The 16,946-nt window shown below is 36.6% G+C and overlaps 1 protein-coding gene across 3 annotated transcripts in view; it reads right to left on the reverse strand.

Annotated features, from left to right (window-relative positions):
• Window positions 1–331: 331 nt before the first annotated feature.
• The window catches only part of TAF2 (TATA-box binding protein associated factor 2), a 90,976-nt gene continuing 74,361 nt past the window's right edge, over window positions 332–16,946 (reverse strand). Inside the window, exons 23-28 of one of the 3 annotated variants that reach the window (XM_034668557.1) lie at window positions 16,519–16,748; window positions 15,078–15,233; window positions 14,487–14,592; window positions 11,772–11,894; window positions 2,668–2,823; window positions 1,701–1,793 (exon numbers count right to left, since the gene is read on the reverse strand). In XM_034668557.1, coding sequence (XP_034524448.1) covers window positions 2,702–2,823; window positions 11,772–11,894; window positions 14,487–14,592; window positions 15,078–15,233; window positions 16,519–16,748 — 737 coding nt within the window. In that variant the 3' untranslated portion in view covers window positions 1,701–1,793; window positions 2,668–2,701. Of the gene's footprint in view, window positions 1,794–2,667; window positions 2,824–11,771; window positions 11,895–14,486; window positions 14,593–15,077; window positions 15,234–16,518; window positions 16,749–16,946 lie in introns of all 3 variants that reach the window. The other 2 variants (XM_034668556.1, XM_034668558.1) reach the window with 2 other exon arrangements.

Raw genomic sequence — 16,946 nt, forward strand, 5'->3', positions numbered from 1 at the left:
TCAGTGGGCCAACACTGAATTTATCGGAATCTTGAAATAACTGTTGTTTAGGCCCTTCAACATCTGATCACATTCCCTTTTGCACTTAGACTCCAAGTCAACTGCACTGCTTTACAACTCTTGAACATCCCCTTGCTTTCCTCCATACTTTTGACACGTTTCTTCTACTGAGAGAACTTTCCCCATCTCTATTGAAATCATTCTCCCTAGCAAGGCCAGCTCAAATCCTGCCTATCCCCAAGGCTTGCAGAGAGCTTTGTGGACAGGTACATTATATACATACAGGAGAAGAAGGGTAACAAAGATATAAAAAGATACAAAGGTAGAATGGTCAATTTAAAAAGTTATTTATTAAACAAGTTAAACACAACTAAAAGTATATTTAAAAGTCCAACATTATTGGATCCCTTTGAAACATCTATTCCGGAAGAAATACTTTGTCAAATTAATGGTAAGAGAAACGATAAAAATAGAACAGGTATAAAAAACATTTTAAACAAACAAACAATAAAGCACATGGCAAACTCAGAAATAAAAACAAAAACACACAAACTATTTAAGTATGAAACCAAAATGTTTCATATATTTTTAAATGTTTCTGGTATATGCACATGAGGGCTGACTTGTCTATGACTGAGTTAGTAAACACCATATAAACACCTTTTTAAGGTATCAGACTTTGTGTTATACAGAAATAATTTTAGATTATGTGTTAGGTGTGTAAACTGTCCAAATTTAGCAAACATATTCTATATATGAACATATTCACTTATACTTAATGAAAAAAAGAACTTATAATTTAAACATCTTGATTTGAGAACTGTGAATTTGAGAATTCTATTAAATTCCAACATCATAATCCCCAAATGCACTATCAAAAACACTATCCAAAAACATTTTTTTTTAAAAAGAGCTGCTTCTGGAAATTTCAGTATTTCAGGGCAAAAGAAAATACCATGTATTCCTGTTCACAAATTCTGATGTTTAGGCTCTACGGTTAACACAAACAATACTGTGTAATACAGAAGATTCCTATAGAAAAGCCTCGGTCTTTTCTCAGTAGTTCCAAATAGTGTTATATAATATTTCACTGGAAATAGTAGTTTCACCACAAATCTGGCAGTAGCTTGTTTAAAACATAACTTTGCCCCATAATATCCATCAAAGACTTTAAAACATAATTGATTTTGGCAGTACACATGAAGACCATGATGTGAATGGGAATTGCCAGTGGATATGAGGGCCTTTATGAAGTTTGGTGTGAGTGTGTGTGTGTGAGTGTGTGTGTTTGTGTTCTAAGAAGGAAATGGGATGAAATGGTTTATTCAGAACTATAAAACATTTTTCTAACTAAATCTCAATTGCATAAATAACATAAATCAAATGTTTAGAACTTACATGGATTCTGAATTTCTATGAGAAAGGCAACTATTTTTTTGTCTGTTTCCTTTTATCTTTCCTTACAGAGGACAAAGCTTTAGTTATATATATTCTTCTGGACACTGAAGGAAAGTCTCCTTTGTCCCCTTCTCAGTCTGAAAGAGAAGGAGAACGAATAGACCTGCCACTGGCAGGGCTGGAGAAAGTGAAAGGCTCTTTGTCCTTCTCTTTACTATCATGCTTGTGCTTGTGCTTATGCTTATGTTTGTGCTTCTTTTTCTTCTTCTTGTGCTCATGGTGATGGTGGTGATGGTGGTCGCTGTGTTTGGAGGATGCAGATTCCTTAGTAAACACTGAGAGTGGAGCTGTTGCAACTGGATGCATACTCATCTCCAAAGGTGATTGTTCTTTACCTTCAAGATTAAAAACACCCAAATGAATTCCTGTTCATAACAAGGAAAGTGAAATGAAAGTAAGAGGGAGTTGACTGACAGTATAGAAAAGAGGGACTCATAAGTATTTAACACGTCCATGGAAATAATTAGGAATGGGAGAAGTATCTAAATAAGACATTCCATTAGTCACACACAGATGAAGAGTTCACCATTGTGACCAGGAAATGGAATATTTCAATTCTTACAGTTTATACCAATTACGACATATACCAGTGTGTTACCAAACCATCTTTTAAAAGTTAGCATTTATGTTTTAAAGTGCTATGAAATGATAATAATGATTACATGTGGATAAGTTAAGACCCACATTCATCCTTCAACTGCAGCTCCTTCAACTACAGCTTGACTCTAAGGTACTGGGCAGGGCAATGGCAGTACTTTATCTTTGCCACCCGAAGAACCACTTACACACACAGAAGCATGTTATATGCTAGTTACTGATAATGACAGCATAGCAAAAATCACATTTCGATAGTTCCTTAAGGTAATTTCTTGGGAATAGATACGCAAAAGTGAACTCTTGAAGTAGATTCGGTGCACTTAAGAAAACCAGAAAAGGCAGTGAATCTACAAAGGAAACTCTACTTAAAGACAAGAGTAGTGAGAAAAGAAAAGAAAAGAAAAGAAAAGAAAAGAAAAGAAAAGAAAAGAAAAGAAAAGAAAAGAAAAGAAAAGAAAAAAGGAACAAAGAAAGAAAGAAAAAGAAAGAAAGAAATAGGAGATCTGTGCTCTTGAACAGATTCTGCTGTTAACCTTCAGCATGCATTTTCTTTCTTTTTATCTCACCTAAAAAAAAAAAATCAAATATTTCAGAAAGTTCTTTCCACTTAACCTTCTATCAGTTCAGGAACCTACAGCAGTAGTCCTCAGACTCTAGTATACAACAATTTCTTGCTTCCTCCTGATGCTGCAATCCTTGGGCCACACACCAAGGAAGACGTCTCTCTGTAGGACTCTGGACTGATGGTACTGCTATACATGCAGCCAGCTAAGAAAGAAAGCCCAAGGATCATGTTAGATACCCGCCTTTCTAAATCTGGGTGGTTACCAAATCTCGTTGGTTCTCACGCACAAATATCTCTTTCATCTGCCCCTATGCTGTCTGCAGCTGTATGAATTCAGAGGACCTCACCTCATCTGGACAGTGTACTAGTCTCCCGTGAACTGGTTCCTAGGCATCAACTGTCTTATACTCAAATCCATATTTTACACGGCTGCCCAGAAGCTGATTTTGCCCCACGCAGGTCATCTGGCAATATGTGAAGACATCTTTGTTGTCACACCTGGGGTAGGACTGGAGGAGGAAGAGATATGGGCCTCCCAAGGGTAGAGCCTAGGGATGCAGACACCACACCATGCAAAGGACAGCTCCTACAAAAAATTCTCATGCCCAAAATGTTAACAGTGTGTAGGCTGGAAGACCCTGCTGCGTAGTGATCGTCCTAAAAACAAAGCTACCCGTAATCATCTGCTTAAAAACTCAGCTGGTTCTAAAAACAACAAAAACAACAACAAAAAACCACTCGATTCTACCAACAGAATAAAAGCCAAACTCCTTGGACTTAATTAAATGCAGCAGTTTCTGAAAATACAGGTTTTATGCAAACTAGCTAAAAAACCAAGCTTTCCACTAAAATGGACTTTTAAAGTAAATTCTCAGCACTAATTTTGATCCAAACTAGCCCCAAACCATGCTTCTTACCAAAACAGACACCACCACAGAAGTTCTCTAAAAATCAGTTTCAGCAGTGATTTCACTGACAGTTTACAATCTGTCCTGAAACTACCATTCCAGCCTTGTGTTCCCCTATCACCTTCTATGCACTCAAGGGTAGCCCGTCATTAACTGTGAATTTGTAAATGCTTCTTCCTATGCTTGAAATGCCCTTCCCTTATTTGTCTGACTCACAAATTCACTTAACAAGTAACAGGAACTATATGGGAACTGAGGGAAATAGTGATGAACTGGACAGATCTCAGTCCTCCTGCCATTTACAAACTAGCTGAGAAGAAAAGATCTGAATAAGTACAAGCAAATAATAAAAAGACGAAACCCAGAGTGAACCAGAAGACAACAGGAGACTTAAATTAGTGGGGGGGGATGAGAGGCAAACTTCTGCAAGGAAGTAATGTTTAAACGGTAACCTAAAGTACACAAAAGGGAAGGAAGAAACATTTTAGGCTCTTTAATAATTTAAAACTCAGCTCAAATGTCATTTCTTTAAGAAGTGTTCCCCAAACTGCCCAAGAAGAATTCATTCTTTCATGTTCCCACAACATAATACAGAAAGAAAATTACAGCACAGAGAACTTAAGTGACTTGCCCAAGGTGGCACCGGCCTGTGTCCAGCGTCTGTGCTCCTAACGGCTCCGCCCAGCCGCACGCAGCCCAGTGCACCCTGCAGCACAGCTTTTTGTCTGTGAGTCTCTTTCATTCCACTTGGAGCATCTTGACAACAGGCAGCTCGTCTCTTTCATCTTTGTGTCCCAGTGTGTCACCCGGTATCCAGCACCCTGTCCATCTCACCTCCCTACCCCTGCCGAAGCTTGCTAAACGAATGAATGAATTCATACAACAGAAATATCTCGTTCTGTTTCTTTTAGAGAGGATGTCCGGTGAATTTAGTCCAACTAAATGCAATCTGAAGGTCACAAATTTTGAAGGGAGAGGGATAAGCACAGACACTATTATAGACCATTCATTCAACTAGTACTGGCTGGCTACTGTACTTTTGTGTCAGGCACTGTTCCAATATTTCAGGACAAATGAATAAATCAAAATTCTTGTCCTCACAGCTTATTCATATTTTACTACTACAGAATTATAGTTTTATATTCATGATATTTTGGTAAAGATAACACTAATAATGATGCATTAGCTAATTACAGAGATTATTTACATACAGAGCAAGTTTAGGGCTCTGTATCTTTTGCAATAATTGGTACCAAGACAGTATTTGGAAAAATTTTGAGAGATATCTGAATTAGAGTATCAGCCAAATACACCACTGTAAGATTTTAATTTAGATTTTAAATAAATTCCGTGAGTATGTTTCCAATTCTACAAATACGAGAAAATAGGTCCATACACCTAACAGGATACAGAGCCAAGTGATAAGGAGAATTGATAAGTAACTTTAAAGTCTCATGAACAAATCCCTTCAGATCCTACCTCATGATTTAGTCAGTGTACAACAACAGACTGTGAGCTTTCCAATTGGCTGTCTGCACTACTGAGAGTCTGAGGTGCTCTTCTGCACTGAGAGAAGTTTCATCATCCTAAACACCTGCCAAACTACTTGGATTGCAGAAAAACCAATAATTACATTGGAAACTGTACTTCCTACCAGAGGCAACTGCCAAATGGACAACCAAGTGTACTTGGGTACACTCTTTTCCAAAGAATACTTATAACCACTTCAAAATCCAATCTCTTGTCTAGTGGTCTTATACTTAGCATTAAAGATATACTGATTATAAATCTTGCATGTCTCTTGATTTGTATTCAGTCTATTAATAAGATGGATTAGCTGGATCCAAAGATAAAGGTTCTAGGAACAGGGCTCCTAGGACAAATGACTGATTTTGAGCTGGGCAGAATATTTACAAGATGGGGGCGCCTGGGTGGCACAGCGGTTAAGCGTCTGCCTTCGGCTCAGGGCGTGATCCCGGCGTTACAGGATCGAGCCCCACATCAGGCTCCTCCGCTATGAGCCTGCTTCTTCCTCTCCCACTCCCCCTGCTTGTGTTCCCTCTCTCGCTGGCTGTCTCTATCTCTGTCCAATAAATAAATAAAATCTTAAAAAAAAAAAAAAAAAAAAAAAAAAAAAAAAAAAGAATATTTACAAGATGAACCTGAAATATCTGGTATAATTGCAAGGAAGTTAAATTCTTCTCAATAGACCCAAGAGTCAACTTCTAAGAGGTTCTCATGGTCCAAAGATGGGACAATTTGAATAATGATAAGAACAATAACTAATGGACTGGAAATAATTAGTCACCATTGGAGGATGCTAGTTAGCCAACTCATTATTTGGGAAATTTCTGAATAAAAAGAGAAGCCATTATCTTTCTCCTCCTGTATAATTTATACCACTGGGTTATAATAGATGAGAGGGACTTTCTTTATAGAAATAAGCCAGTTTATAAAAATGGAAAGATGAATTAGAATATCACCATCTTGCAGGCCACCTGGGTGGCTCAGTTCATTGAATGTCTGACTCTTGATTTTGGCTCAGATCATGATCTCAGGGTTGTGAGATCAAGCCCCACATCAGGTTCCACGATCAGCAGGGAGTCTGTTTGAGATTCTCTCTCTCCTTCTGTCCCTCCCTCCCCCTGCTCACAGGTGCACACACCCTCTCTAAATAAATAAATAAATAAATAAATAAATAAATAAATAAAATCTTAAAAAAAAAAAAAGAATATCACCATCTTGCAACCCTTAGTGAAATAATGGATTTAGGCCTGAAACTTCTTAGAGGCTAATCTCATAAAAGAGTCAACTCTTAATCATGGGAAACAAACTGAGGGGTGCTGGAGGGAAGGTGGGTGGAGGGACGGGGTAACTGGGTGATAGGCATTAAGGATGGCATGTGATGTAATGGGCCCTGGATATTATATAAGACTGATGAATCACTGAACTCTACATCTGAACTAATAATATGTTAATTAATTGAATTTAAGTCAACCAGACATTGTATGTTTCCAGATGGAAGAACACAACACCACCTATAAACCTGAATACAATTAAGCTTCTATATCCAACTACAAGTTTACAGGAAATAAAGAGGACTCTAACACGTTAATTATACCATGGTGTAGAATTAACAAAACACAGACTTGAAAACTACAGATTAAAACCCTGGTTTCTTTAACAAATACATTATAAAAGGAAGGAAAGAAAAAGGTAAACTTGAAACTTAAATCTAAAAAGATGTAAAGGACATATCAGCCAACTGCAATGTGTAGACCTTATGTGGATAATGATTCAAAAAATAAAGTGCTAAAAATAAATATTAGAATAATGGCATAAGTCAAATGAAACTTAGTGACTGGATATTTAAAAATATGAAAAAAATTAATTTTTTAAAGTATAAGAATGTTACTGTGGTTATGACTTTTTAAAGTCCTCATCTTTTAGAGATATTTACTGAGTAGTTCATGAATAAAGTGATGATACGTGGGATTTGTTTCAAAATAGTTCATAAGGGTGGAAATGGTTAAGGATATAGATTACACAAGACTGACCATGAGCTGATCACTGCAGAAGCTGAGTAATGGATACACGGCAGTTCCTTATAGTATAAGGTCTGACTCCTTCACAGTTTTCCATAATAAAGTGTTTTTCAAAAAGGAGAAGTTAAGGCAGTTTGACACTATCCATGAAAATATTAAATGCCCATATTCTGTGATTTAGAACATTCGTTTCTAGAAATCTATCCCACAAATGTGTTCATGCATATGTGCAAAGACCTTTGCATATACAAAAATATTCACCAGAATAGTGTTTGCAACAGAACATCTGATAAAACCTCATGTTACTCTATCACCACCAGCAGCACCCTTTAGCTCTTAAGTTTTCACTTACTATAGACAATATATATTTCTGAGGTTATTTGAGAGAGAGAACATGTGCATGTTGGGGGGGCAGAGGGAAAGGGAGAGAGAATCTCAAGCAGACTTCCTGCTGAGCCAGACAACGCAGGGCTCAACCTCGCAACCCTGAGATCATGACCTGAGGCAAAATCAAGAGTCAGACACTTAACCCACTGAGCCACCCAGGCCCCAGACAAAATACATTTTTTTGTTTGCCTAATCTCTCTCCTTCCTGGATACTTTTACCAGGTCTAAGCCAAGGTGATAAGAAAGTACAATTTCCTTCCCATGTGGAATTGTATTAACAGTCAGATTTGGGACACACAGGACTTAACTTTCACACTAGCATGAGGTCAGGTTTAGAATCTCTACTGAGAGGGGCGCCTGGGTGGCACAGTGGTTAAGCGTCTGCCTTTGGCTCAGGGCATGATCCCAGCGTTCTGGGATCGAGCCCCACATCAGGCTCCTCCACTGTGAGCCTGCTTCTTCCTCTCCCGCTCCCCCTGCTTGTGTTCCCTCTCTCGCTGGCTGTCTGTCTCTATCTCTGTCAAATAAACAAATAAAATCTTACAAAAAAAAAAAAAAAGAATCTCTACTGAGAAAAATGCATGTATTACCATCCCCATGGCACATTTACACATATAATTTCACATATCATTTCAGGGGTCTACAGATTCCTGGGAACTTGAGGCCCACCCAAGGTAAGGCACCACTCATTTTAAAGCTAAAGAAAGCCCTTTTAGTGACCTGAAATATATGTCTCTATGATAGATAGCACATAATATCAAAAAAAGATATATATAATTCAGAATGCTGTATTTTCCTATTTCATGTGATATGAAAAGAACAAAACAAACGCTCCGTTCTGTTGTTCTATCCAGCATAAAAGCTTTCCTAGAGATCTAGTAAAATACACTACGGATAAGGATTTTAGCTGCAGTCAATTTAACAAATGCAAAATAAACCAAAGAGGTACTTAATATAAGGCTAATGTGGAAGCTTCTCAGCCCATCTGATTAAAGTGTTAGTAACAGTCAATAACCTGCTAATTCTCTTAAATTCATTCACATTAGGTAAATGTTTAAACTTAACACAAAACCTGCAGTTTTTATTAGGAAAAGTGTGAAGTCTGGTCTTTGGATTCTTTAGATCACTATAAGAAATAAAGGGTAAAATTATATTAAAATTTAAGTAAAAAAAAATCAAAGTCTGTTTTTCATATTAGAGTTTCAAAAGAAAGAACTAGTACTCTCAAGATTATATATATAGTGGGAGAGATTTCATGCCCTAGAACAGTGCTTTTCTGACTTATGCAAGAAGGTGTTACATAACACAGCAGCCCTAGCTAAGCAAAACTGTAGGAACTCTCCTTCTTTTCTTCCCCACAGAAACCACTAGGGATTTCCCTCTGCCCCTGTGCCTGTCACTCCTTCTCTGTGCTTCATCACCACAAGCCTTGTAGCAACTTGGGAGACAGGCTGCATCAGGCAGCTGGGCAGCTGCAGTGGTGGACAGGACATGGGAGGCTGTAGGGCCTTCCCCCAAATGGCTTAACCTACCACACATATCATCCCTAAAATATTCTTCTATCATACGCAAGGAAAGAGAAAACTGGAGGGAAAAAAGAACAAAAAGGAAACTATGACCTGTCCACTACTTAACAGTTTCCACTTCTTCTTTATTTTACCTATACACCCATTCGTTTTCTATCCACTCCCCCCCAAACCAGATGATATCTGCAACATATTACAGTTCTCAATTATCATCTGCTTTGTTGGTTCTAAGGGAGCCATCTCAGAATTCACCTCGCCTCAAAGAAAGGAAACAGGGCTCCCAATCTCAAAAGCCTTGGACTGAACGAGATAGCATAAATGAATAAGCACAATTCCAAGCATACCACAAAATGGAAGGCATATCCCTGCCTAAGAGGACCTCTTTTTCAAGAGAAGCTGGAAATCCAGATTTTTATGTATAATTTCTTTTTAGTAAACTACTTCAAAAATTTTTGCAAGACTTCTATAGACCAAGTAAAAGATGCCTCAGTTGGATGTGCTGAATAAGGCTCCAAACAAGGCTCATTTGTGAACGCTAATCTAGAATCCCCTAGAGAATTAACCTCACACTGGTTCTATGCCTCCTCTCCTCAGCCCTCCACTCACAGCCTCAGGCCAGGCTAGCCACCACCACAAGAGACCCTGGCTCCTTCTGGGAGGCAGCAAGAGAGGAAGTGCCTGTTTTACTGTGAACTTTGAGTTAGGCTGAAGTTGTGCTTCTGACATTCCAAAAGATGGAGCTCTAAGTGCCCCTTCTCTCAAAAACATTGTTACACACAACAGCTAGATTTGATACTTTTATTCTTCATGTATGGTATAAATTAAAAGGGATTTTAACTTTGTTGACTAGCTTGAGTTACCTATCAAATGTAATGATGTGTTTATGGGAAAACCACGTTTAGAATTCCAAAATAAATACATATACAAATCATCTTCTGGAACACTACCATTTGTAAAATGAAGGTTTTCTAAATTCTAATAATATCACTACTGAATTTGAAGACTTGCTCACTGGACACAGGGTGTCGAATAGCATAAACACATTTAAAGAAAATTATGAAGGCACATTAAAAATACATTCACAATTAAGTTTTACAGATTAGTCCAAATAATATACTGGTATACATTTTGCCTCATGACATAAAAAGATCCTAGCAACCAAAGCTAAAATTTTAATACTTTCCTATTCCCCACCATTAGCCCTGTATCTCCTCCCCAGTCTCCCCACATGATGTCGTGAGAACTAAAAAACTGTACAGAGAGATTCCACAAAAAAGTAGATGAGTTTTTTAAAGCAATATGGTACTATGACAAAGGCATATTAGTGGGCACAAACAGGTGTTAACTCTGTAGGTTAGTGTGCTACAACACCAAAAAAAAAAAAAAATTCAGATTCTTTTCTACCATAGGAATTCATTCAATAGGCAGAAGCAGCACTCTCAAACTATATCAAGAGGTCTGAAATACTCTGAGCTTCATCGCTTTTAAAAATGTGGGAAATTTTTCATGTCTAGTAAAATTTTAATAAGTTTAATGGTAATAAAACAAAATTACACCAAAATAAACAATGAAACCAAGAGAATACAAAACTGGCAAGGCCAAGAAATGTGAAAATTCATTTTTCAAAGTAAGTGATAAGGTCTCCAGCTGATTTCTTTCTGAAATAAATTCTCTACGAATCTATCACAGTAAATGCGTAGAGCAGCGCGCAGAGAGATATAAGAAAGCAACAGTCTGGGGTCTCAATACCAAAATATTCTCAGATGCTGCTTTGGTTTGAATTAATCACAGTTGATCCTTAAGCTCTTCAAATCTATGAACAGTTACACTTTTGTTTATATGATAAAAACATGGTTTATATAAGCAAAATCGATCTGTTTGAATCTTAAAATCTGACCAATGATTTCTGGAAAAACTATTCCTTAAAAATGATTTTGCTTATGTACCTTGTTTTTCACTCCCTGTTCCTCCAAAACTTGAGGACTGACTCTTTGCTCAACAGCACTGAATGCTTACTCGTTAATTAGATTACAATCTTTTTTTTTTTGTAAGCAACTAAGAACGGAGTAAGAAGACAATGTAAAATGAAATAGGTAACAAACACATCTGAACTATTCTTCATAAACTTAAGCCCAATTAGTATTTAATAACTGAAAAGACAGAACATCTTAGTTTTCTAGTATGGTATCTAGTCTTCAGGATTACCATGGATGACCAATCGTAAAACTTTAAGGGGGAGAGGGGAAGGAGAAGTGGTTGACTTTTGCATTTTGTAAAAGTACGAAAGGTACAGATTTGACGGTGTCTACTGAAGTTGGCATTTTTAATGTTATAATATTCTAAGAAAAATCACTGCAAGAAAAGAGCAACAATGGGTATTTTTAAATGGCATAATGAGGGATGGTTTTCTCCCCCTTTCTACTCTTTTCTCATTTTCAAGTTTCATAAAATAGGAATGCACTATTTTCAAATAGTAAAAAGTCTAGTTTAAAATATTCTTAGGGGTGCCTGGGTGGCTCAGTCGGTTAAATGACCAACTCAGCTTAGATCTTGATCTCAAGGTCGTGAGTTCAAGCCCTGCGTTGGGCTCCATGCTGGGTGCACAGCCTACTTAAAACTAAATAAATAAAATATTCTTTATGTTAGATAATACAAAGTCAATGTGTTGCAAGAAAAGCAAGTCCCTATATCTATATTTCTCATGTATTTTTTTAAGTCAATAAACTTTACAAAGTTTGCAGATTTGTTCTTGAGCAAAATATAATAATATTAATAATAATTTCACCTGTTCCCTTCCGTGCGAGTTCCATACTCCACTGAGGTTTTGTGGTTGGTATGCCATCACAGCCCGATGAGTGCTGGGGTATTAAAGAAGATCGGGAGCTAGCTGGCCGATATTTAGAGAGCCCTAAAACGCCAAAGAAGAGGGAAAAGAGGTTTTATTTCTTGGTTTACCAAAAGAAGAAAAAAGCCTGACATGTTTTTATAAGTTAACCTTAAAACCAGAAGCAGTTCAACAGAATTCTAATAATAAAAAGAATACTACTAACTACTAAAGAGCCCATTTGATTTTAATCCTTTGTCATGGTTCCTATATGCTTAAGTCTAAGAACAACACACCTTCAAGAAAGACAGTGACGTGTGACTGGCCTGCTAAATATATAAACTGGATTCTATATTTGAGGTAGAAACCATATTTTATATTATATATGTGAAATTTTGCATATAGTAAAGTTCCCCTGCTCCCCTGAAAATTTGTTAATAAATTCCATTATAATACTTACTCAACAAATAGGTCAAAATAACGTAGGGGTTACAGAAGATATTTCAAACAGGAATTTAATGGCATAAAGTGAACAGCATTATAGGAGCTATCAGGAGACCTAGGTTCTGATTCCAAATCATCAACAAATTAGGTAATTCAGGTGAGACATTTAAATCATTGTGTCTCAATTCCTTCATTTGTCACATGGAAAAGTTCTAAGGTCAGTCTAGCCCTGAGTTAGCTATTACGTGAGTGTGTCATTTAGGGCAAGGGATCTAATCTCTCTCTCTTAAGTTTATTTATCTGTAAAATGGACTGAAAAGATAAATAATTGTTAAGATCTCTTACGATTAGAAAAGCCAAAGAATTCATGACCTTTCAGTTTTCAAATGTATTTTAGGCTCATAGTCTACCTGAAGCCAGTTCTCAAATTCTACTAGCTTATCCTAGATTACTAAATAGTGACAAATAATTTAGGTCTCAAAACCAAAATTTAATAAAAAGCAGACCAAGGTGGGTAAGGGGGACTTTGCACAGATATAGCAAGTTTAAAAGAAAGGAAAAAAGAAAAAAATAATTCAAAAACACAACCAGTATGGGGTATAAATAATCTCTTTTTTTCTAATAAAAAGAAAACAAGAACAATACCCAGGGGGAAAAAAAAGAGAAGAAAAGAAAAACAGTCATATTCCCAATAAAAAATGCATTATAAGGTAAACTGGAGGGTGCCTGGCTGGCTCAGTCAGTAAAGCATGTGACTCTTGATCTTGGTATCATGAGTTCAAGCCCACGCTGGGCATAGAGATTACTTTAAAAAAACTAAACTTGATTTATCATTTATAAATAATAAGTATCTTCTAAGTTATCACACTGGTTATAAAACAGTACTATGCATATAATAATGATAAAGGATAAATGAAAATTAATAAATTATACCTTACATATCAACAGGAATGAACTTTAGAAGCATAATATTGACTGAAAAAAGTCATATTGGTATCATACCATTTTCATAAAATTAAAAAAAAGTGCAAGGAAATCCTGTATTTATGTGGTACACTATGAAGAAAAGCAACAGAATGATTAAGAAAAAGTAAAAAAGGAAACTGAAGATAGTATTTACTTGTAGTGCAAAAGCAGGTGAATAGAACCAGGAGAGGCACAGAGGGAATGACCCTGGCATGGAGCCTAAGACACAAGTTAGAATGGGGAGCAGGTTCACTGATATTTATTTTATTATTATATTTCACACCTTACATGCAAGTTGCATCAATGCTTTATCTCTGAAAATTATAAAATGGTGGTGACATAAACTAGATATTAACTCTTCAAAAGCATATTATGGCACAATATATCAAGAACTGTGAAAATCTTCTTAAGGTAAGTATCTCATAATACAGTTAAAATTAATCTTTTCACCAATAACATATTTTCGGAAATTTAGCCTAAGAATATAATTTGACAAAAAAGAAACAAAAGCTTTTGTATGAAGATATTCAGTGCAGAATTACCTGTAACAAAAAAAAAAAACAAAAAAACTTGAAACAACCTAAATACCTACCAACAAGAAAAAATAAGGTATATTATAGTCTATCAACTCAATACTGTCTCAGGTACTATTTGCAAAAGGAAAGATTATGATATGTTTGAGAGATACATGCAAAAATCTATGATATAATAATATGTGAAACAGGCAGGCAAAAAGAGAAAGTGGTATTGTGGGAGGCATTAACTTCAGTCAGAGTTTAAAATTATGGTTACATTATTAAATAGAAAACAGACCTGGGGGCACCTGGGTGGCTCAATTGGTTGAGCGTCTGCCTTCAGCTTGGGTCATGATCCCGGGGTCCTGGGATCGAGTCCCATGAAAACAGATCTAGTATTTTATTTTGAGGTTAAGTCCACTACCAAAAAAAAAAAAAAAGGAAAACAAACAAACAAACAAAAACCCTTAAAGCTACTGGTAGGAATCTGTTGAATGAATTAAAAAAAAAAAAAAACAAATCCAGAAGCATGCCAAATATTTAAAAAGGACCAAGATAAAACACAATTTTAAAAAATCCATTAAAAAATTTTATTCCTTTGCTAATATGCATTATAATCTGATACAATCTAGTATTTTATACTAGCTACTTATAAACTTTATAGTTGTTCACTTGTAAATAAAGCAACAGAACAGCAGTACCATGAGAGAACTCTCTTCATCACCTCCTGACTGCTGCACACGAATCTTACCTGGAGTCGACGGCCTTTCAAGCATGTTCAAATGATGGGAAATAAATGCCTGGCTATCATGAACAGTGTCCATGTCAATTTCCTCCTCATCTTGAGAATTTGAAAACTAAAACACATACACAAAACAAAGGAGAAAAAGAGCAATTACATCGCTTTACATTTGGATCTTAGCTCTTAGGAAAGGTAGCAGAGAGGCCACAGAACATACCCCCACATCTTAAAAGGAAAAGTAGTCTTTTTCTCAAAAAGTACTAAGAGTAAGAAAAGATTAAATGGTCCAGCCTCCAAAAGAAGCTGAATGGATGTTATTGGAAATGAAATAGCAACTAAAATCTACTCCTGTGTTGTGGGGAGAGGGAGTGAGCCATAGTAGACTACACACACATAGTTCCTCCCCCAAACAGAGAAGAAGTATGTGATAATAGAAGTTAAATAATCAGATGGAAGATCTTAAATGGACATTTGGGTTCTTTTATGATTCAGTCTGCCCCATCTGTTCCTGCTAAGGAAAAACCATTGGAAGTATCAAAAAGATTTACAAAAAGGTGAATATCCTACACTATTAATACAGGTTTAACCTGTATTTCTTACTCTGATTTTGAGTTTGACTTTACTGCTATCCTCATTCTTCTCCAGTATTTGACCAGGTTCTAGTGGGGACCCCAGTGGTGTATCAGCCTTCCTCTTCACTCCCTGATGATGAGCTGACATATTACATGAGGCTTCCTTGGCAAGGTGATCATCTTCCTGCGGCAATATTCAAGATCAAAATTAGATTTCTGAAGACAAGTAGCTCATATTATAGCTGAACACTACTAGCTACAGCAACCATGCAGATTAGAACATGCCCAGTGCCTAAAAATTATCAGCAATGGGCTTAAAATAAACTTCACCTTTTCCTGTCTGCTGGTCTTTTTTGGGGGAGGTAGGAGGAACTTCTAGGGCTTTCCCAAAAGAATGTATCTTTTAGTATCATTTTTTCTTCTCCTGAAGACTCCAAGAATGAATGTAAGTTAACATATATGGGCAAGAATTAGAAACATATTTATTTCTACAAGTTTGTAAATATTCAGATTTGAAAGAGCACATTAATGAGACTCTACTATTCCTATGGAAAGATCATCTTACTTCTTCATAACCCAAACTCTAGGATACATTTCAAATTTACAACAAATAAGTACAGCTATATTCCAGAAAATCTAGGTGAATAAACAAATTTAAAGTAATTATCACTAACTAGCATAAAGAGAATCTCAGTTTTCAAGTGTCAAAACACCAGTAGGGAATTGCCAGGCAAGTAATCTGGTCTAAATATTGGCGAAAAATGAAGCAGGAATTATTGGGGACATTTTGTTATTAATATGAAAATCACTTCTGGAAAACTTTCTTTGAATTACAGTAAAATGATTGTTATGTATCTTAAAGGTCTTTCTACAAAAAGTCTGGTAATTTTCTAATGCATAGCTAGAAATAAAAGCTTTTAAAAGGCAAACACAGACAAACATACATAAATAAAAATGTAATGCATCATCTCCTCCCACATCAGCAGCTTACTCATTTACCTGACCATTCACTGTTATTTATTTAATTCGACAAGCATTTGCCAGGCACTTATCATATGCTTAGAATTGTGCTAGGTATGACACAGTAGGGGTGGGGGGAAGTCAGGGCCCCTGTGTGTGACTTAACCTCAAAACAGTTTGCCAACAGCATATACAGACCAGATTAAATTCTTCATTTCAATTTTCGACTACTCAAGGAAGAAATTCAACACTCAAGCACAAAAACACCATGTCAGGACACAAGGGGTAAATGGACTGGCAGCACATCATCTGTCACGTGCAGCTATATAGCTTGTCAGGAGCACATTCTAAACTGTAAAGTGCTAAACTACTGTCAGCTAGCTGGGTTTTTTAAGTGGCACATGAAACTCTTAGTGGCTTTAAAATTCACCAGTCAAAAAAAGCAATTCTCTTCTCTAGATAGCTCTATATAATAAAACTGCATCTTCTGTAATGCATATGATTCTTACAGGGTTCTGAAATCCAACTAGCTGTGCGTGACTACTTGGATTAATCGCAGCTTCTTGGTTGCCTGTTATGGCCTCTGGAATTATGGTCGGATTCAAGACAGCTTTTTTCTCTTTTAGATTAAGAACCAACCCAAGCTCTGGTAAGGGCAAGCAGGAAGGTCTACTGAGGCCAAAAAGTGTGAAGTACAAGTCCACAGCACCACACCGTAACCTCCAGTCATGTGAAGTTCCTAAGAAGTAAATAATAAAGAAATAAGTCAGTATGTACATTTATCCATAAATTTTTTTTTAAAGATTTTATTTATTTATTTGACAGAGACAGCCAGCGAGGGAGGAAACACAAGCAGGGGGAGTGGGAGAGGAAGAAGCAGGCTCATAGCGGAGGAGCCTGACGTGGGGCTCGATCCCATAACACCGGGATCACGCCC

Source organism: Ailuropoda melanoleuca, chromosome 9 (assembly GCF_002007445.2).
Source record: "Ailuropoda melanoleuca isolate Jingjing chromosome 9, ASM200744v2, whole genome shotgun sequence".
Classification (NCBI taxonomy): domain Eukaryota; kingdom Metazoa; phylum Chordata; class Mammalia; order Carnivora; family Ursidae; genus Ailuropoda; species Ailuropoda melanoleuca.